Raw genomic sequence first — 23,389 nt, forward strand, 5'->3', positions numbered from 1 at the left:
TGCTCAACTAGAGCATGGGTTTAGAAGTTATAACTACTTTGCACATAGGCCCATGTCAGAGGATGAGCCAATCACATTTGTCACTTTGCACCTAGACATGATATCTCATGAGTGGTGGTACCATGGTGTAGTTAGTATAAGTCAAAATCTAATCACCACATACGATGAGTTCACCAACATACTCATCAAGAGGTGCAATAAAAGGAATCTGAATCACATTTTAGAGAGTTGACACAACTTTAGCAATACGGTTCTCTAGACACAACAAGATTTCAAAGACTTTTGGTGATGGTTCCTAGTAACACCAAGAGGAGATTGGTAGTTCTTTATAGTGAAGGATTCATGTAGGCCACTAGAGGATCGGTTAAGGCAATGGGTTAAGGTATTCGATTCACAATCATTATAAGAAACAACGAGGAAAGCAAAAAGTATGGAGTTGGCTGCCCCTAGAAACAAATTCCAGTCAAATACCTCTCAAAACAAAAAGGATAAGAAACATTTCCACAAGGACACAAATCATACTAAGAAAACTTCTAGATTGGATGAGGATGCTTGAATGACTTGAGTTGGAAGAAATTGGTTTTTACCTGCACAAAGCCTTGGGCCTTAGATCAGAATGCTGCAACTAAGGCTAAGGTCCACCAACTAGAGTACCATTCAGTTGATGAATCAAGAGCACAAAATTCAGACCAGCAAGCTGATTCAAAGGAGAAAGAGGAGAAAAAGTCTTCGAAAGAGTCTAAGAAGAAAGGAGAGTGAGGGAACTCTTGCCCAAAACTATAGTTTCCAAAGAATGAGTTGTTGCCGGGAATAATCATTATGTTATGTTGTTATATTATGTTTATGTTGTCGTCGGTAATAATGAGTTACGGCGGTCAGTTAGTTAGCCGACGGGTAGGTAGTTGGAGTCGCGACAGTTGTGTCGCACCCCTTCGGGTATTATATATGGTGTACCTTTTCTTCGAAGTAGGATCATGATAGTCGTGTCAAATGTAGTGTTACAAGCACTTGATGTACATGGACTGTTGAATTAACATAGAGACTGGTTATTTAATGTATTTCCATTATGTTTTGTGCATTTACTTTCTGCATTTAACCGTTTACCCGAGAGGGCAAACATTTGGCGCCGCTGCCTAGACGAACTCGGGAACGGAAGACACGGATGGTGCACAGACACAATGGGCCTACCCGTTGGTGAAGTAAACCCGGAGGCCGACGACGCGCGGACATAACTTTACACAGGAGAAAACACGGCAACGCGAGAATTTTCAATTTTGCTCCAGGTAGCCATTCAGACCTACGTCCGACGAGAGGCGGCGGAGGCAGAAATCCCACCAAGTGTCGTGTGGACAGCGCTGGAGGTTAGCCCGGCAGTAAACCGGTTGATGAACCACCTCCCCCGGTTGCTTGCATAGGCATCGCTGACACAACAGGCCCGCCTGGAGGAGATTGCCTAGGAAGAGCGACGACAACAAATCTTGCAACGCTACGAAGAGAACAGCCGACGGGAAACGGAACGAGATGGCGCCAGGCCAGGAGGAAATTGAACCTTGTAATAATCCCGACACACTGCTGATATAAATTGGGGCCGAAAGGCAAAATAAAAATTAAAAAAAAAAAAAAAAAGTTTTTTTGTGTACATGGCGTGTGTTTGTTGTGTATGGAAGTGACTTATGCCCAATAGACTAAATAAGGACAAAATAAAAAGATACAGAGTGACGAATGGGAAGTGGCACAAACCGCGTTGAATCTCAGACAACAGATAGAACGAAGGAGTAGGCTAAGGCAGCTTGCCGAGGGACGACCGGCCGAGGGGTTGCCCGAAGGGAACCCAGGAGGTGTCACGGAGGTTGCGGAGGCAGAGATAGACGGAAAGAACTACACTGTCTACACTGTTGTAGGGCTGCCAGAAGGAGTCACGGAGGGTGCGGAAGGAGAACTCTACAGTTCGCCAGAATACCACCGTAGGGTACGAAGCCGCGAAGAGTTGGTGGAACAAACAAGGCGAAGTCCAAACTTGATCGACGCTACCAGAGACTTGCTAAAGAATTTGTCCATTTCAGAGGACAACCGGAGGGAGACAACGGAAGGTGACGGTACGACCGAAGGTGCCGAGGGAGCACAAGGGTACCGTACGGGAGGCAATTTGTTTGGTTTGATGTCAGCAACTTTTTCCGGAGGACCCACGAGTGGAGGTTCAGTTGCAGGAGGTGGAGGATCGCCAGGTACAAGCACACAAGGAATTAAGCACACAAGGAATTAGAGGAGCGAGACCCAGCGGTGGGATGGCGAGTAAACGAAAATTGCCAAAGTTCATAGGGGAGGGCAAGGAAGACCCCTTACGGCACTGCCGTACATGTGAAACCATTTGGTCCGCCAACGGAGTAACAGACCAGGATGACTGGGTACAGCAGTTTCCAGCCACGTTACGAGGAGTTGCTATAGATTGGTACTCCGATGTGGACAAGCAAAAAGTGGCCACGTGGGCCAATCTACAGAAGGAATTCACGGGGGAGTTTCGGTTGCTCTGTGATGACAATGAAATTGTAACAGAGATATATAGTACCAAACAAGGTACCAGGGAGATAGTACGGGCATACAGTCGGAGGCTGAAAGAACTCTTGGGTAAAATGGAAAGCCAACCTGCAGATGGATTGAAGAAGCGATGGTTCGTTGAAGGGTTGAAATCCTCCCTACGGAGGAAGATGAAAATTGTACCACCTACGTCATATGACGACGCTTATAATAGGGCGATGGACCTGGAGAGCGAACACAAAACATCAAAGAAGAAGAAAAGTAATAAATCCTCATCCGAGGATGATGACTCTTCATAGGAAAGCAGCAGCGATGACGAGGCTAGCAAATGGGTGCAAGCACTCCAGAAAGACATGGAGCGAATTAGAAAGGAATTCAAAATAATGAGAAGCACTGGTCGGAACGAAGGGGACATATGGTGCACTGAGTGCAAAGAGGAAGGGCACACAAAGGGTACTTGCCAAAAGAAGGCATTCTGCGAGATTTGCCAAGTGATGGGACACTCCACCAAGGAGTGCCCATACACAATGAAAACCCGAGGAACGCAAATGAACCAGGTGTTGTTCACGGAGCAGGCCACAACATCCGCACCAGCGGGTATCGGCCAACATACTAACACAACGACATCATCTGGAGGATACCGGGACAACAGACGCGTCGGCGGAAGGAATAGCAACAATAACAATAACGGAAGCTGTATCCAGTATGACGCCAAGGGCCGGCCAATTATCCAATGTAGCGCCTGTAATCAGTGGGGGCACTTCGCCCGTGATTGCATGAAGGAAGCCACCCCTCAGCACCTCTGCCGTTGGTGTGGGCCAGGCGACCATGAGGATGCAAATTGCCCGCAGGCAGGGGTTAATCTCCTCAACATTGAGAAGGCTGAGAAGACTGGTGAGAAAGAAGAACTGGCGATCACCCGCGCCCAGACGAAAAAAGCCACTTATCCCGACCCCCGTACGGAGAAGGAGAGATTACGGGAGGCAAAGGCCAATATTGAATGTGAGATGATGACCGAACGACGGGACAACGAGGTGGCGAGTACATCATCCCGTACGGAAGCGGAAAATTACATCATTGGGCAAATCTTGCAGATCGAGGTGCCGATAAAGGTAAAAGACCTTCTAGACTCTATGCCACAATTGAGGACTGCCATCCTCACCAATGTGCAAAGCACCGCATCGTCGAGTGCACCACAGGTACGGGTTCCCGCCACCGCATCGTCGAGTGCACCATAGGTACAGGTTCCCGCCACCGCTTCGAAGAGTGCACCACAGGTGGAGGTTTCTGTTAGCCCTTCGACTGACCCGAGGTTACTAGCCTTGAGCAGTGGTAGACACCCAGCTGTGGTAGAAATGGGTATCCGTGGGACCATTCTGAAGGACACCATTGTGGACGGGGGATCTGGGGTGAATGTACTACCAGAAGAAACATGGAAGCGGCTGGGGAAGCCCACCCTATGGCCACCCACATTCAACCTGGTGGGAGCGGACCAACACGACATTAAGCCACTCGGCCTGTTGATGGCCCAGCAAGTGACAATTGGTACGCAACCATTCTTGTTAGATTTCGTGGTTATTCCCTCGAAGAAGAAAGGCTATGACGCCATCCTGGGGAGAGCGTGGTTGATCAACGCGAGGGTAAACCACAACTGGAAGAAAAATACACTTTCCATGGAGAAGGGAGGGCGGAAATATACCATTGACCTACACACCCAAGATGTCGGCGAAGAGGTCGCCTCTTCAGACTCGGACTCAGAGGACTCTAATAAAGGGGAAGGGGGTCCCGATGAAAGCAAGGGCAAGAACGCGATGGAGCCGAACAGTGAAGGGGTGCTCGAATTGGAGGGATGTTCTGAAGATGAGGTATGCTCACTTAACGGGCTCTTCCATTGGCAAATAGAGGATTACGAAATGTTCCAAAGCTACAGGCTCGAAGTAGAGGAACCAGAGCAACCAACAGAGGTGTACCTGCCGGAATACAAAGAATATTGGAAGGGAGATGCCCCAAACCCTGGCGACGTAGATAATCCGAAGAGTGTTGGCAACGATTGGAACCCTGTATGGAAGACCGCAGTCTTCAAAATCTTTTTTATTCTTCTTCTTCTTATGTACGGGAAGGAGGTCGTGGTCCCTGTAGAATTTGTGGTTCCAGGTCTTCCGATGGCCATTGAAAATAGACTTGCCACCAACGGGCCCAAATTGAAACCCTACCATGCGAAGCGCGCAGGGGACCCGAGAGGCCGGACGGACACCCGAGCGCCCGAAGGGGGACTCGAGAGGATGGAAGGGGACCCAAGAGGCCGGGCAGGCCACTCGAGAGGCACGGGACAAAAGCAGGAGACTTTTGGGCGAGGAAAACCGAGAAGGATGATGGGCGATCCCAGAGACAGGGGACTCGAGCCGAAGACTCTCTAGACAACTCAAAAAAAAAAAAAAAAAAATAAAAAATAAAAAATTTGAAAAAAAAACCGTACAGTTGTATGACAGCGACCGTACGGTCAAAAAAATTTAAAAAAAAAAAAAAAAGGGATGGACCTACGGTGGGACCACCGGCGGTGACCACCGTGCGGTGGGCCACCGACGGTGGTAACACCGTACGGTGACCACCGTGCGGTGGGCCACCGACGGTGACCACCCTGCAGTGGACCACCGGCAGTGGTAACACCGTACGGTGGACACCGGCGGTGGCACCCGCAACTGCAAAGTTGCACAGCCCGCAGCCCGCAGCCGCACAACTCACCCGCTCGCACACTCACGTGTCGAACAACCCACAGCCGCACAACGCGAAGCCGCACAGCCATGCAACCGCACAAACACACGCAGTCGCTTCGTCATCAGTGGTCACTATACGGTTGAACTGCGTTGGGCGTGCGGAAGGAGGACCGTACGGTGTGCACAGTTGAGCATGTTGTCGGTATGCTGGAGGTGTGTTCGTACGGTAAGAAGGGTGTCGACCGCACGGGAAGGTGGCCGCACGATGGGAGGTGCCAGTGGAGGTGTGTCCGTATGGTAAGAAGGGTGTCGACCGCACGGGAAGGTGGCCGCACGATGGGAGGTGCCAGTGGAGGTGTGTCCGTATGGTAAGAAGGGTGTCAACCGCACGGGAAGGTGGCCGCACGATCGGAGGTGCCAGTGCTGTTGTTGACCGTACCGGGAGGTTGTATGGCTGGGGTGCCATCGGGGACATTACAGTGCCAAAAAAAAAAAACGACGACGACCAGATTTAAAATGATTCGCTGGAGTTTGAAGCCAGGACACTGGAAATTCAGAGTGGAAAAGAAGGGTTTTTGGCATCTTAAAATATCACAGAAATGCTGTGCGCCATGGACTTTCGTATGGTTCTGAGGGTTGTAAATTGGAACCCGCAAGGGGCGCTGCCCCTCGACCCCGCTGGGGGCGTTGCCCCTAGACCCCTAGTTTATTTTGAGCTATAGAAGACCACGGGAAGTGTTGTGGTTGTCTGTATTGTGAGAAAGAAGCCTGCAGCTAAGCATTGGCGGGGAAGCCATAAGCCGTAGAGGGAGATGGATCTGGAGGTTGGGAACAAACAGAGTTTGAGGGAAGGCATTGCAGGTCCGCGCAGTTGTATGACACTAGGGAGTTATTCAGTTCAGTTTTTGGCCTTTGGGGAGTGATGGAGGATTTGAGGTGTCTCCTAGCATTTGTGCCAATGGATTGTGGCCACCTCCAGGCATGACTGGTACACTTTGAGGAACTCGGAGTATGTCTCGGCTGGACGTGAGGTTGCCTTGGTGGATGCACAGAGGGCTCGGGAGGAGCTGACCACCAGGTTGGAGGCAATAGTCGCGTGAGACTTTGTTCAGCGTACCCAGGAGTTGGATGCCGGGAGAGTAGCACGGGTGGCTATCGAGGACAAATTGGCTAGGGAGATAGTATCAATTGAGTAGCAGTTGGTGGAAGCTGAGATTGAAAAACGTGTTTTGCAGACAAGTCTGGGTTAGGCACAGGAGGACTGTGATGGCAAAGGAAGCAATATTGGTGAAATCCGCACTTGAGCATCGAATGGTAGCAGAAAAGGGTTTTCAGGCGAGGACGCAGCAAGTGTATAAGATCCGGGCCCGATTGGCGTCAGTAGTTCCTGTCGTTCATCTCTATTTTGTATTAAGTCGTCGGAGTCGACTTCTTTTCTTGGGGGGGATGATGTTGCCGGGAATAATCATTATGTTATGTTGTTATATTATGTTTATGTTGTCGTCGGTAATAATGAGTTACGGCGGTCAATTAGTTAGCCGACGGGTAGGTAGTTGGAGTCGCGACGGTTGTATCGCACCCCTTCGGGTATTATATATAGTGTACCTTTTCTTCGAAGTAGGATCCTGATAGTCGTGTCAAATGTAGTGTTACAAGCACTTGATGTACATGGACTGTTGAATTAACATAGAGACTGGTTATTTAATGTATTTCCATTATGTTTTGTGCATTTACTTTCTGCATTTAACCGTTTACCGGAGAGGGCAAACATGAGTCATGCAAAGTATGTGAAGTCCTTGGAGGGAAGCATGTAGTGGCTTTGATTGATACAAGTGGCACATAGGGGACTCAAAATAGAGGATGTGGATGGATTCAAGGTGATGGAAGTAGATGGATCCATAATCACAGCACTAAGATGATTTCACAGATAAGCCTACAGTTGGGTAACTATGAAGTCAACGATGACTTCTATGTGGTTAGTATTGGGGATATAGATGTAGTGTTGGGCATACAATGGTTGCGATCTTTGGATGAGATCACATTTAATTTTCAGACCATGGAACTTGTTGGTTGAAAATTTTGTAAACTTGGGAAGATGTGCAAAATTATGGTTTCAATGACAACATGTGAGTGTAAAACTATCTTAATTTAAGGGAAGGCTCCCCCTTTTCTACTATTACTAACTAAAAACTAATCTAAATTGGGTGGGACAGCGTCCTTTTCTCTTTTTTCACAAAAGACGACATTCTTTCCTCTTCTCAAGAAAGAAATAGCAGTTTCGAAAGATAAATACAGCAGCTTGAAGAAATAACAAGAAAGGAAGTGAAGTTTCCTGAAAGCACAAAGTCTTCCGTCACCTCCCCGAGACGCGAAAATAGCAACTAAGCACAAAGTCTCGAGTTCGCACTATCCGATCTACCTTTTTCAGAATGATAAAATAAGAATAGTACACAGCATATTGCAGCACAAAGTCTACAATAATGATGCACCTTCTTATTACTTCAAATGGGAACAATCACAAGCACAAAGTCTTGCAGCTCTTCACAGCGTTTAACACTTAACTACACTAATTCAACCTTCAATATTTGCAGCACAAAGTCTGCAAGAAATTAGATTGAATGTCTCTCAACAATTTCACTATATTCTCAAGCAAATACTAAGGAATACACCACTATGACGCAAGAACACAATGGATACACTAGTATGATTTCAACACAAAGTTTGAAACTCAAAACTCTCTTGATATTACTTGAGGAAAAACAGTATACAAGTATAATGCTCAAAGTCTCTATGATTGCAAAATTCTACAGAGTTTTCGTGCTTGCTGAAAAGATGAAAATTACATAGAGCACCCTCTCATATATAGAGGACAGGAGTTGAGAGCAAAATGTGGGAGAAGTCTAACTAACTGAGACTTTTTCCACAACTAATTAACTAACTATGAATTATTCCAAATTACTGTCTTATTGTCTTTCGACTTGTACTTTGTTTACATGCAATTACAAGTTACAAAAATGTAAGTAATATGATTACTTGCAATTACAATTTTTGGCATTACATGTAATTTGTTAAACGGAAATTACAAATGCATAATTGAAACTAATCTAAGTGTCCAAGACACAACTCTATTTACATCGTCCTCTGTCTAAGAGGTCTTCATGGTGCTACAAGATGTTGGAACTTGAAGTATTTTAGATCGATGTAGGTATTTATTAAGGAGCAGTAACTTGCATCATCTGACCATGAATGGTAATGACAGTGACCTCATGAATATCAACCACTGAACTTGAAGATATTTAACATTCTTTGTTGGCCATTGTGATAGTGAAAATCACTGCTTTTTACTGCATAGCGTTGCTACAATGCATTGTAATAGTGCATTCCTCTGTTGCATTACTCCATTTGTCAAGTCCTCTTTGCTTCATGGTTCATAATATTTTGACCCTCTCTGTGCATATGACAATGCATTCTCTTCATTTTACATCATTGTTGTTATCAACATATGAAAGCACTGGCTCTTGCTTGCTGTCCTTACATGCATTGAAACCCCTTGCAATCGGGTCTTAGAGACCCGACTGCAAGTATTGATCTTGCAAAGGAAAGATGTGGGAATGAGAGTATGTGGAGACAAAGCGAATTTCAGATCTTGGGAGGTGGAATGCGAGTGCAAATGGATTGTAGCGAACTTGGTATGCAGAATGGAAGAATGCAAGCTGGGAAACAATGCCGAAACTTACACTTGCAATCGAGCCTGGAAGACCTAAATGCAAGTAATAATTTTTGTTTGGGTATAAGCTTGCGATCTGGTCTTGAAACCTTGATTACAAGTGTGAGATGAATGTTGTAGACTTGTGGTAAGGATGACCTTGCAATCGAATCTTGGAACCTCGATTGCAAGTGAGCATACTTGCAAGGATGTTGAGAGGAACAAACTTGCAATTGGGTCTCAAAACCTCGATTGCAAGTGGTAAGGTTTGCAAGGGATGGGTAAGTATAAGCTTTTAATCGCGGTTGCAAGACCCGAATACAAGTGCAACACATCCAAACATTCATGCAATATGCTTGTAATTGGGTTTGGGAGACCTGATTGTAGGTAAAGATAACTTGCATGAAACAAGGCAAAAAGGGACTTGCAATCAGGTCTTAGAGACCTGATTGCAAGTAAAGATAACTTGCAATGAAAACGTATACCCTCATGCTTGCAATGTTGAACATAAAACCTGACATGACTTCGACAAAACTGCACAACCAAATGAACTTTAGCTGCAGTTGGGTCTTAAAGACCCGATTGCAAGTAATATAGGTTTGAACTTGTAATGATGCTTCAAAAACTAGACTTTGCAAGTAACTTGTAATCGGGTTTTTAAGACTCGATTGCAAGTAAAGTTAACTTGTAAAGTGAGCAAAAAGTTCCTACTTGCAATGTCCGACACAAAACCCGAAATTGCACAAAAAGCTAGGAAAGTGAAAGCCAAAACTAACCAAAAGTTGGACAATGATGACAAGCACACCCACTGTTGGTTTGACATTAGCAAATATGAGTTTTGAACCTCATAAAACATGCTTTAGAGAAGAAAACTACGAATTTTGAGTAGAAATTCATAGGGGTTGTCAATTTTTGAAAGTTCAAAACTTAGGACAACACGCATGCATCGACAAATCTAGAATAATCATGATGGTTATAAGTTGTCAACAATCTTGCCTGAATAAGCTGGGGGAAAGCCCAGTTTGTCACAGGATCATTGCCAAAGAAGTTTCGGAATTCTCAAATTTGCTTTTCACTAGACAAAAGAAAGCTCATAGGCAGTTTTTTTTCTAAGAAATTCTCAAATAGATAAATTGAACAGCTGATACTGTCATTTTCGATAATACACATAAAATATGCTTTAATGGACTGCCTTAATCCTAGTTGAATAAGAAATGCCTCATAGATTTGGAAATGATTAGAATTAACAAGATAAAATAAGACCATAGTCTTGGAAGCTCAATTACCAAAATATTTAGAGCGATGGTTTATCCTTCTTTTACAAATAGTTTGATATCTATGATCGCTTACTTTCAGTCACAACATTTACAAATTGTTCCTTTTGGAGTGAAAATCTAAAATCTTGATTTTTGCGTGTGCAGGTATTATCTATTATTGTTTATTGCATGCTGTATTCTTGTTATTATTGGAGGATTTATGTTCTATAAAATCAGGTAAGCAATTCATATTTTTAAAGAATGTCATTTGTATGTTATTTCTGAATGTAACCAAACAATTCGTGCACGTGTGCACACATGTACACACATGCATGCATGTCTAGACACACATGTCTTTATCAAAGGTTAGACTACAATGTTTTTTTTGATAATAAGCTTACATAAACACGTCACAAACATTTCTTTTAGTATGCTTTTTTTGATATAATATTGGTTATCTAGCTAAAAACCAAAACATATACAAAAGAAAACCAACCTGTGTAATAACAACCTCCTATGCGGTGCAAGCCTAAACCATTAAGGGAATATAGAGAATGAAACATATCCTTTTAAGTCTTCTCGAGCTTTTGATGAGACCAAAGAATCATATGGCCTAGAGATATTTCTTTCGGATAGCCTTTCTGTTATTAATTAGGGGTCCAAACAATATTATCATTCTCATAATCATAATCTAATGAATTAGAAGCTAACAAAGATTAGGAAAGTGCCTCCAATAGTGAGTTAGGAATGTAATCTCCAGTACCCATATGTTTAGTTAGAGTCAACTCCACCGAGTTGCCATTATGGTCCATAGGGTCTAGCACTTTAGCTATATTGAGGGGGGATGAGAAACATTGTAGTCCAACAAACTGGTAGAAATATCAGTCAAGTGGGGAGACAATCATACCACTTTTGAGAAAAGAGGTTGAGAAGCAGTAAGTTTATTTTGATTCAGAGAATTAGGCAATGAGAAGGGGATTGCAAAGGCAGATCACCCAATGTAGAATATTTGAGTGAAGAGACCAAGGATTGTGGTGCAGTCAACACCATTTGATGTTTTTGGTCAGCCCATTTGCATCATATAGTAGCAAGACTTCTTTTTCCTTTTTACCAAGAATAATTTTCCACCAAATACCTGTATGAAAAGAAAGATTGGCAATGCAAAGGCAATCTGTTGTAATCTAGAGATTGTTTTCTAAAGATGAAGAAGAGAATAAACTCTTGGAGGTGGGAGCTAGACTTGAAAATCTGTGTTAGTCAAGGAATGTACTCAGTATTCTAAATGAAGTGGAAGATTTCTTGCACATGGTGGACTAATCACCATTTCAGGTACTATGAGCAGCCATGGTCGCAGTAATGGTTTATTTGTGTAAGCAGGAATTGTTGAGAAGCAAGGATAATGATTCGTAATGTCTCCTTTATACGCACTGATAAGTTGGTGACCATTAGCCTATTTAGCGGGTTGCCGTAGGCAAATGAGTTTTGGTTAGGTAACCCCTTGGGAACTTGGAGACCATTCAGTCCAACTAATCTGGCATTAACAGGTATTGTTTTGAGCTCAGTTTGGTAAGATTTGCATTATGACACTTTTTTAGGGTTCCAGATAGTTTGTCCATTTGGATTAGTTGGTAATTGTATTTAATAATGTTATTTTGGTGTTAATTGGTGACCAGGGGATTTAATTTAAATAATGTTAATGCATTAAGCTAAATTAAATATTTTACGTAATGTTATTTAAAATTATAAAGTGTCTTTGTTTAAAGGCGCCTAGGGGACATAAGGAAACATTTAGAAAGGTGATTTTAATTGCTAAAATGAAGGGGATGCCTACATGGGGAAACATAAGGAGATTTCAAATCAAATAGAATATATCCTATTTTTAGGTGGGCATGGGGTTTTCAAAACGGATGAATAGACCTTGGGAGCTCATTCTTCATTTATGTTTTGGAGTTTTGTAATATCCCTCCTGTAAATATGACCCTGTTGTGATGATTTGAGCTCCAAGGAATATTGTCAAACACTTGTCTCACAAAGTCTGTACTTGCTGGATATTATTTCTTTAAGTATGACCATAAAATGTAAAGCTTGGAGCTGAATACAATCTGATATAAATTCTGAGAATTCCTGGGACTGATAACAGCCAATTAGAACCCCAGGGAATGTGCCAAACACCTCCAAATGAAGCCGTCCAAGCTGATGATGAGAAATATAAACCCTGTGCTGGATATGGATGTGAAATGAGGCCTTATTGATGGCCAAAACCCTCCCAGAATTTTCTGAGCAAGTCTGATCACAAAATGCAACTTATATCTTCAAACCCTAGTCACCCAAATATAGCAAATTCGTATAAAATCATAGGCTGCTTTGAAAATCATGAAACCACCATCAAAGGGCTTCAACTGCACTCTAGAACCAAAACACCCTGGCTGGAAAAGTTAAATAAATCACTATGTCCTCCAATTCTGCCTAAGACTTAAATGAGTTCTTACAAATTTAGCACAAATAGAGCCTCTGAATGAAGCTCTCCTGTAAGCCAAATTCAATGGATATTTCACTACCTTAAATGGCTGCAACATTGAAGAATTATTGTTCTCCAATGGCTGGTTGAAGACAGAAACCCTCGGCTCCTCCTTGTAGAAAAAACTCATGAAATAGATGCACAAAAGAATGAATGAAATCCCTTTTCAAAAGCCTTTATATAATATTTAATTTGCCTTTGGCTTCATCTCATTTAATTTCACTTACTTTTCCCTCCATTTGGTGCACAATATAAATTATATTTTATTAAACACTTATATCTCACTTTAAATAACACTTTATCACTTATAATAAAGTATACTTTAAAAGCATTTAATATATCATCTCTTAAAGTGGGCCCCCAATATAACTTAATTGCACTTTAAATGATTGACTTCATAATTCATTAAATAACCCCTCATAATAAAGTCAATTAGATATTTAAATAATGTGCACTTTTAATAATAATAAAAATACCATAACCTCCACAATAATGCATATAATTCAATTCTGTCTGCTCTAGGAGGTATCCCACTGCATCCGCTGCGCATCCAGCTACCTTCATAAAAATAGTAAGGGTCCTGTTGTAACGTTTTCACACATTGCCCCATTGCAAATGGGGACCCCCTACTTTTTAGGCCCTCCCGGTCTTTTGGCTTGCGTTTTTGGGGTCTTTTTGCAGCAGTCTCGTCAGTCTCTCTGCTTTGCAAGTGTTTGGGGGTCATATTGGTCAAGTCTGCCTTTCGTTTGAGCAAATTTGGCTAAGTCTAGGACTCGTTTTGTGAATTTTAGGGTTTTTGCCTTCTGTCCTAGATTTTAGGGGTTTCTGTTAGGGTTTTGGGAAAACTGAACATACAACTGGAATCAGGAACCTTCAAGGAACCTCCCAGTAAAATTTGAGCCAAAATGGAGCAACTTTCTATTTTAAGAAAGTTCCTATTTTTTAGGGATTTTACTAAGTCTCGGATTGGTCTAATTTTGCCAAAAATTAAACTTTCTATTTTTAGTAAGTTTCTATTTTTAGTAAGTGCTTTTCTGACCTATTTTGCCCAAACCTTGACATTTTGAAACACTTACTATTTGGAAAAATCTATTTTTGGTAGGTTCACAGGAAAACACTGAAAACTTAATATCTTTGAAGATTGAATGTTCCTGAAGACCATTTCTAAATCCGGAAGAGTCAGAAGGCAGACAATTTGGGTCAAAAAATGGTTAAGTTTGGAACTCCTATTCCAGAAGAGGAAAGCATGCAAAATCATCCAAGTCCAGAAATTCACATCAATCCACCTATGTCATCCTAATCCAAAAATGGCCTGAAATTTGACTGTCTGGAAATTTGGAAGATCTTCCAAAATCCAGAATTTGCATTATGATTCCTATGGATCTGAAACCACTCTCAAACATCCTGACAATATATATGAAATATAACTTAAAGTATAAGAACTACTTATACTTAAATGTTATATTTCATATCTATATCTTGACGAAGAGCTTGGAACTAGTGCAAAAATCCACCTCTCCATGGACATGGCCAAAATGCACCCAAGTCAGGGCTGGGGCGCTAAAACCAAGAATGAATTCACAAGTGCAAAAATCCACCTCTACATGGACATGTTGAAAATGCGCCCAAGTCAAGGCTGGGGTGCCAAAACCAGAAATGCATTCAGAAGTGGAAAATTCCACCTCTCCATGGACATCTCCAAAATGCGCCTAGGTCAGGGCTGGGGCGCCAAAACCAAAAATGCATTCACAAGTGGAAAATTCCACCTCTCCATGGACATGTTGAAAATGTGCCCAGGTCTGGGCTGGGGCGCTGAATCGAGAAAGCCATTCACAGAAGGAAAATTCATGAATCCTTGGCGTGGTAAAAAAAAAAAAAATTCACTCAAGCAAAAAAAATTGAAATTTTGCCTAAGGCATGGAATCCAAGGAGTCAAGGAGGGAATTAAAAAAAAAAAATTCCCCTCGGGCAAATTTTTGAATTTGCTATTTTTAGACACCGAATCTCAACAGTGTGGAAAATTTTATAGATTCGGAATCGTGGCAGAATTCTCCATCCAATGAACTGACTCCTAAATTTTAGGAGGATCCCTAAAAAATAGGGATGTTGAAAAGGAAAGGTGAAAAATTGACTAAGTGTTGGAAATTCCTTCCTTCATGACAGAGTTCCTGAAAAAGGTGAAAATTTGGCTAAGTGTTGGGAATTCCTTCCTTCAGGACATAATTCCAGTAAAGGTAAAAAATTGACTAAGTGTTGGAAATTCCTTCCTTCATGACAGAGTTCCTGAAAAAGGTGAAAATTTGGCTAAGTGTTGGAAATTCCTTCCTTCAGGACAAAATTCCAGGAAAGATGAAAATTTGGCTAAGTATTAGAAATTCCTTCCTTGGGGACAAAATTCCAAGCAAGGAAGAAATACACCCAAGGATGAATTGAACACAAAATTTCTAAGGCAAGGAAGGAATCAGGGATGAACTGAACAAGAAATTTCCCCTCCAGGGAAAAAATTGAAAAATCCATTCTCGGGCATCAAATCACATCCAAATTTCAAAAGTTTTACAGATTTGGATTCGTAAGAGAATTTTCTCTCTCCTGGACCATGGAACCCTAATTTGGAAATTTTCCTAAAAAATAGGAAATGTGCAAAATTGATGAAAAAACCTTCTTCAAGCAAGGAAAGTTGAGGAGACTTCAAGAAAATTCTTCCTGAATCGAATTTTCCCTCTCCAACAATTCCAGATGTGTAGGAGCGGATATATGACGACGGAGTCCATTTGCATGGCGAGGATATATTGAACGCATGGCAGTATGGTGGTGCATTCATTGCCGGAATATTTGACCAAATGGCAACCTGGTCATTGCATGTTGAATTTATGGCAGATTCCTTTTGCATGTAGCCGCCGCATGTGGAAATGATGGAGCATTTATGACATAATGGGGATTTTTTTGCATGGATGAATATTCAACGCATGTTGGGCGAATTTGAAGGAGGTGGTGCATTTAATGCGCAATGGATGCTATTTTGGGTACTTTTGAATCAATGGTATATGGGCATGATGGTTTATTAATTGGAGATTCCCACCTTGTTGCATCTTGAGTGGAGAATCTTTTGGGGAAAACCCTAATTAGGGTTTTGCATGTAGCCAGGGCTTGAAGCCTATATAAGGGGTGACCGCCCTCATTTGTAAGGGAGGGAGCTTTGTATGAAATTGTTGCGATAAGCTTTGAGATAATAACAGTGAAACATTGTTCTTTGATGGTGTCCACTTAAGTTATTTTTTTAAAGCTTGCATGGTTTCACCTTCCTCACTTAGATTAGAATTAGTTTCGTGCTTTGATTCCAATGGAGAACGTAATGGTGTCTGATGAATTTCCATGGTTCATACTTTTTGTATCTTGCTGATTGTAAGTTGTAGTGTAAAATTAGCATGAGCCACTAAACTTGTGCTAAGTTTGGTTGTGGATAGTCGTTTGGATTGCGCCGTTTTGGGTATCAAAAGCACTTTCCCGATTTGAAAATCCTTCAGTATCCTCAGAAGATTGCACCGGTTCTTGCGGAGTTGTAGTTGAACTTGGTGCAGCAGAGCTTGGTTTATTTGAAATTTGTCCACCAGAGCACTATTCATTGTTATCACTGCCCTTAGGAGTAGATTTAGATCCTTCTAACCCTTTCCCTTTCCTTTCCAGTTCATTCTAGTTCAGTCCGTTCGAAGCAGCAGCATCGTAATATTGTCATAGTCGATGATGGAGTTCCAGCCACAACAAAGAAGTGAAAGAATGATGCACACGTAAGGCCCCTTGGATTACCAACAATCACATCAGCCAACTGAGTCACTTCCACGCATTGAAGGAACCTTGGAGTCGATTGTTTGAACTTCTTGCAATCTTAGCATGCAATCGTACTTTGATCAAGAGAGAGTGAAGTGACCGTTAGGCAACTTTATTCTGTGTTCGACGTAGTCATAAAAAACACGTCAACAGGGCCCTCTCTAACATCCATTGACTTACTATAAATAGTAAGTATAGCAAATGGAGCCTGGGAAACACCAAACAAAAGCCAAAACTGAAAACCGCTGAACTCTAGAGACGATACAATCCTCAGGAGACCCTCTATCCATACTCATTAGCCTACGAGGGTCAGAATGATAGGCTAATCATCCAAAATCCATGTCTACTAAAATGGGGACATTACGAGTTTTGTTAACAAGATTTTGCTGGTTTGAACTTAGTTCATTCATGGGCTTTGTGAGGACGAAAACCTTTGCACAGGACATCCTTTTTGAAAGTGAAATATCTTTCATGGTGTATTTTGCTGGTGGTTTCATTTAGAAACTACATTTGGGCTTCATTTGAGAAGATTGCATATTGTTTTCAGATTGCACCTTTTAGAGAAATCAAAGAACAGATTTGTGAAGAAGCCAGATTTAAAGGGTTAAAATCAGTCACATTTCATTGCTTTAGCTAGCCATCCCCTTTCCTAAGCTGGCCATACATCTCACAGAGGGATGCGAGGGTTTGCTGTTCTAGGGTTTGTGTAAGAAAATTGTGGGAAAAGAGGCATCCAGGTGTACCCAACTCAAGAGGAGTGATTGCTGATTGAAAAAGTACAGATTTTAAATGGTTTTGACTTTTGAGCTATTTTGAAAGCCCTAATTTTCTGGTCTAGAGTTTGCTTCAGACTTGGAATGTATTGCAGCTTCTGGGTATGTTTGTATTATCATTTTGAAGATATTTGGTCATCCAGGTATTGCTAGTTTCACCGATATTCTGTTATTTTCAGTTGTGGGTATTTCAAATATTGAGCATTTGGGTGTTATTCGCTCTAAATCATTGTTGCAAATATTATCTATTGCATTATATATTATTGTATTGTGGTTTATCTTCAAAACTTTGCATTCATCATTGAGTAGTCGAACACAAATTGAGGGAGAGCCATTATACGTCAAGTAGTCTAAATGTAATTTTCGCATGACAGAGCTTCTCTACTTTGGCCACATCTTCAGTTCTAAGGGTGTAAGAATAGATCTTGAAAAGATTGGTTAGATGTAGTACAATGCTGTTTTGATCACTTCAAACAGGTGATGAGTGGTTGCCTAGTCTAAGCTATTCATGATGTCTCCAAACCTTTTGAGTTGGAGTGTGATGGCTTAGGAAAGGGAATAAGAGCTGTCCTGATGTAGGATAAGCATCCTATTTCCTTGGAAAGTAGGAAGTTGAGAGGTGTGGAAAAGAGTAATTCTACACGACAAATAAATGTTGGTCATTATGCATGCCTTGGCCTAGTTTAGACCTTACCTAGTGTAATGAACCTTTGTTGTACTTGCCTCGCCTTCCTGATAATTAGGGCCTGATCTATCCACTGAAGGTTGGATTTAGGGCCACAAAAGGAAATTACGGTTTCCTGCAACATTTAGATATTTTATTTTATATGTCAGCAGTAATATTAGATCAGTGGCAAAATTATTGCAGCACAAAATACATACACGACCCATTCTAAATTTTGAGGATTTTCCAGGTTGGCTGGGCTACCCATCCAGACCCATCCCATCTCTTAGGGCTAATAGGGCCACCTGAGGATGGGCCCAACATACCCCTGGCTTGCACTCATTATCTTGAATGTACTAACAAACGAAGGATAGTAGGAAGATAACAAATGCATACAAAAACCATAGATTAATGACTATATTACTTGGTCAACATTTATCCATTATATATAAATTTGTAGGGATTAATTCATTATATTTGTGCCTAGTTGCAGAAACATGACTATCATTAATTAGTATTTCTTTTCTTTACTTATTAGTTGTGTCTGAGAATGAATGAATTATTTTTATTCTTCTATCTGTCACTAAAGTGTATTTTAATGCAACATACTAAACCTGATATTGCAGGTTACCTATCTAGTGTGAAGATTAAGTTCATTTTACCCTTTTGTACATTACAGATGTGCTTAGTTCATTTGGTAAGACATTTTTAGGCATGGAACCGATTTAGCAATTAATCTGGGTCACTAGTTAAATTATATTAATTACTGTTATATGATGAATGAAAGCAGATTTAATACAACTTGCACAAAGACATACTTCAACATTTCAACATTTAAGCGGATTGGCTTGGGGACGTACCAACCTGCTGGTGATGGGAAGGAATGCTTATTAGGCGATGCTTCTTCATCACTGGGAAGAATCAACGACTAGCCCTTTTACATCGTCTGTTGACTGATGCGTTCCCAAGGCAGTCCTCATGGTTGTCTAGGCATCATAAATTATGAAAACTGAAATAAATATTATTACTGAGTAACGAAGTTACCTCTTGGATGCTTCTCCTTGCCCTTCTCTCCTTGTCACCTTCTCTCCCGTGTTTCCTTGGGGTGTGCGTTTATATTGTTGGCGGCAATATTGTATAGGAAAATGAAACTAGTTAATTAAGTTGTAATTGTCTTGGTTAGTTGGCAACCGAGGGGTGGTAGTTGCGGTGCGACGGTTGGCACTCGCACCCCCTCGGTATCTTTATATACTTCCGAATGTAACTTGTGACACACGATTATGAATGGAATAACATCTCTTATATTTTATCTGATATCTATGGCATTATTATTCTGCATTACGTGTTTTATCTGTATGTTTTAAGTTATTCACACGAGAGGGTAAACATTTGGCATCGTTGCCTAGACATACTTGGGAAAGGAAGGAGTGGATGGCGCACGGACACAATGGGCCTACCTGTTGGTGAGATAAACCCAGAGGCCGACGACGCGCAAACTGAGCTCTACCACGGAGAAAACACTGCAATGAGGGAATTCTCAATCCTCCTTCAGGTGGCTATCGAGACCTACGTCTGAAGGGAGGCCACGGAGGCTGAAATCCCAACAAGTGCCGTGTGGACCGCACTGGAAGTTAGCCCCGCAGTAAATCGGTTGATGAACCACCTCCCCCGGTTGCTTGCAAAGGCATCACTGGCACAACGAACTCGCTTGGAGGAGATTGCTCGGGAAGAGCGATGGCAACAAATCCTCCAACAGTACGAAGAAAACAACAGTCGGGAAGCGGAGCGTGATGGCACGCGGCCAAGAGGAAATTGAACCTTGAATCCCAGAGGGATAAAAGAACATTCTATATTTGAGTAAAGGTGTCATAATATTGACACAAGTTGTATCTAATGAGATGAATTAATAAAGGAGTGTTTTGTTTTTTATGTGTTGTTATTTATGGAAATGTACGAGAATTAATGCCCAACCTATTAAACAAAGATAGAAATAAGAAAGCACAAACGGAGGAGTGGGAGGCCGCACAGAGGGCCTTGATTCTGGAGGAACAAGTAGAACACAGATGGAGGCTGAGGCAAGTTGCCGAAGGACGACCTGCCGAAGGGTTGCCCGAAGCGAACCAAGGAGGTGTCACGGAGGGTGCAGAAGCCGAGGAAAATTTCTACGCGTCGCTAGAACATTGTAGGGGAGAAGCCACGAAGAGTTTTTGGAGGAAACCAGGTTACAGAGGAATCTAGTCGAAGAGACTCGGGATCACTTATCCCTTACGCTGCGAAGTGAGGGCCACCAAAGGGAGCCAGTAGCGGGCGCGGGTGAGAACGAAGGGGAGGACAACCGTACGGCTATAGGTGCGAGACACGACAGGCAAAACACCGTACCCCTAGTCACCCAAGCAGGACACACCACCGGTGTTGGAGGGAGTGGCACAGGGGCACGACAGACACAGCCACAGCCACCTCCGGGGACATGACCCCCATCAATGGCGAGTAAACAAAAATTGCCGAAGTTCAACGGTGACGGGAAGGAAGATCCTGTCCGCCATTGCCGCACGTGCGAAACCATATGGTCAGCGAACGGTGTTACCAACCAAGACGAATGGGTAACACAATTTCCAGCAACCTTAAGGGGAGTGGCCATAGACTGGTACTCAGATATGGATAAGGCCAAAGTCAGCGCATGGCTCGACCTGAAGGAGTTTGGGATAGAGTTCCGCCTCCTCAAAGACGACAATGAAATAGTAGCCGAAATCTATGGCACAAAGTAGAACAAGAATGAGACTGTCCAAGCCTATAGTCGGCGGCTCAAGGAACTATTGGGGAAAATGGAGAGTCAACCAGCGGATGGGTTGAAAAAGAGATGGTCCGTGGAGGGACTGAAACACTCCCTCCGGAAGAAGATGAAAATTGTTCCACCAACCTCGTACGAAGACGCATATAATAGAGCGATGGATCTCGAGAGCGAGACCAGGACATCCAAGAAAAAAAAGGATAGCTCGTCCGAGGATGATGACTCTTCCGAGGGAAGCAGTAGCGATGGCGAGGCGGGCAAATAGGTACAAGCGCTCCAGAAAGACATGGAGTGAATGAGGAGTGAATCTAAAACAATGAGAAGCACGGGTCGGACAGAAGGCGACGTATGGTGCACAGAGTGCAAAGAGGAAGGACATACGAAGGGTACTTGCCCGAAGGCCTTTTGTGAGATTTGCCAAGTGATGGGACACTCCATTAAGGAGTGCCCATACAACATGAAGACCCGAAGTATGCAAATGAACCAAGTGCTGTTCACTGAGCAGGCCACAACATCCGCGCCAGCGGGTATGACCCAGCAAACCACGACATCATCTGGAGGTTACCGGGACAACAGACGCGACGACAGAAGGAATAATAACAATAACAATAACAATAACAAAAGCCGTATCCAGTATGACGCCAAGGGCCGGCCAATGATCCAGTGTAGGGCTTGCAATCAGTGAGGACACTTCGGCCGTGATTGCACGAAGGAAGCCACCCTCAGCGCCTTTGCCGATGGTGTGGGCTAGGCGACCATGAGGATGCAAATTGCCTTAAGCCAGGGGTTAATCTCCTCAACATTGAGAACATTGGTGAGAAAGAAGTACTGGCGATCACTCGCACTCAGACGAAAAAGGCCACTTATCCCGACCCCTCGTACAGAGAAGGAGAGATTATGGGAGGCAAAAGCCAATATTGAACATGAGATGACGACCGAAAGACAGAACAACGAGGCGGTGAGTACATCATCCCGTACGGAAGTTGAAAATAACATCATTCGGCAAGTACTTTAGATGGAAGTGCCTATAAGGGTAAGGGACCTTCTGGAAACAATGCCACAGTTGAGAACCGCCATTTTTTAGTTCCATACAAACCACTGCGCAGGCACCTTTGCGTGCCACACGAGCGGAAGTTCCGGTCAGCCCCTTGGTTGACCCAATGTCGTTGGCCTTAAATAGTGGTCGACATCCTGCTGTAGTAGAGATGGGAATTCTCGGGGCTATCCTCAAAGACACCATTGTGGACGAAGATTCGGGGGTGAATGTACTGCCAGAGGATATGTGGAAGAAGCTGGGGAAGCCAACACTATGGCCACCCACATTCAACTTGGTAGGTGCAAACCAGCATGACATCGAGCCACTCGGCACCTTGATGGCCTAGCCGGTCACCATCGACACGCAACCCTTCATACTAGATTTTGTGGTAATCCCACTCAAGAAGAAGGGGTACGACACCATCTTAGGTAGAGGGTGGCTGGTTACAGCAAAGGTGAACCACGACTGGAAAAAGAACACCCTTTCTATGGAGAAAGGGGGCGGAAGTACACCATTGATCTGAGGACCCAGGTTGTCGGCGAGGAATTGGCGTCATCTGACTTGGATTTGGTGGATTCAAACAGATGGGAGTGGGACTTCTATGAAGGTAAAGACGAGAGGGAACCAAACGAGGAAGGAGTGCTGGAACTTGGCGGATGTTCAGATAATGACACTTCCTCCTTGAATGGACTCTTCCACGGGCAAATGGAAGACTATGAAGTGTTTCATCCGGCTTGTCCCATGCTACAGATTGAGGACGAGTCAGGCGAGAAGGAGTTTCCGCCAGAATACATGGAGTACAAGGAGGGAGACGCCAAAATAAATGATGTCTCAGCATACGAATTTTCGAAAGATAGGCCAATGCGGTACGAAGACCCCACTGTGAAGGAAACAAACCTGGGGGACACTGCCAATCCTCGAAATATCTGGGTAGGCGACGATTGGAGCCCAGTGCTGAAGGCTGCAGCATTCAAAATCTTCCTGGAATACAAGGACGTATTCGCGTGGTCCTACAAGGATTTGAAGGGGGTTCCGCCAGAAATGTGTCCACCGGATACCATTGGCCCCAAGAGCTCAACCGGTACGTAAGAGGCTGTATCGAATGAACAAAAACTATGCTGCCAAGGTGAACGAGGAGATCGAATGGATGCTGGAGGCCGGCATTATATTTCGAGTGGAGACAAGTGAGTGGGTCTCGCCGATTGTGATTTCACTAAAGAAGGAGGCCAACGAGATCTGCATCTGCGTGGATTTTCGGTGCCTCAACGCCGTCACCATCAAGGACCTGTTTCCCATACCCTTCACAGATAGTATCCTGGAGGAGGTGGCTGGCCATGAAATATACTCATTTCTTGACGGCTTCTCAGGGTACAACCAGATTTCGATAGCTGAGGAGGACAAGCTGAAGACCACCTTTGTGGTGGAAGATGGAGTCTAGGCGTACAACCGGATGCCTTTCGGCTTGTGCAACGCTCCAACAACCTTCCAGAGGATAGTTCTTCACATCTTTGATAAGATGTCGGTGGGAAATTTTAAAGCCTTTTTGGATGACTGGTTGATTTTCATTAGCGAAG

At 43.2% G+C, this 23,389-nt stretch overlaps 1 protein-coding gene across 9 annotated transcripts in view; it reads left to right on the forward strand.

Moving 5' to 3' along the window:
• The window catches only part of LOC131049033 (putative ion channel POLLUX-like 2), a 383,365-nt gene that overhangs the window by 117,219 nt on the left and 242,757 nt on the right, over nucleotides 1–23,389 (forward strand). For all 9 annotated transcript variants that reach the window (XM_057983566.2, XM_057983498.2, XM_057983206.2 and 6 more), the window contains one exon: nucleotides 10,377–10,448. In XM_057983566.2, the coding sequence (XP_057839549.2) occupies nucleotides 10,377–10,448 (72 nt within the window). The remainder of the gene's footprint in view (nucleotides 1–10,376; nucleotides 10,449–23,389) is intronic.

Source organism: Cryptomeria japonica, chromosome 2, assembly GCF_030272615.1.
Source record: "Cryptomeria japonica chromosome 2, Sugi_1.0, whole genome shotgun sequence".
Taxonomy (NCBI): Eukaryota; Viridiplantae; Streptophyta; class Pinopsida; order Cupressales; family Cupressaceae; genus Cryptomeria; species Cryptomeria japonica.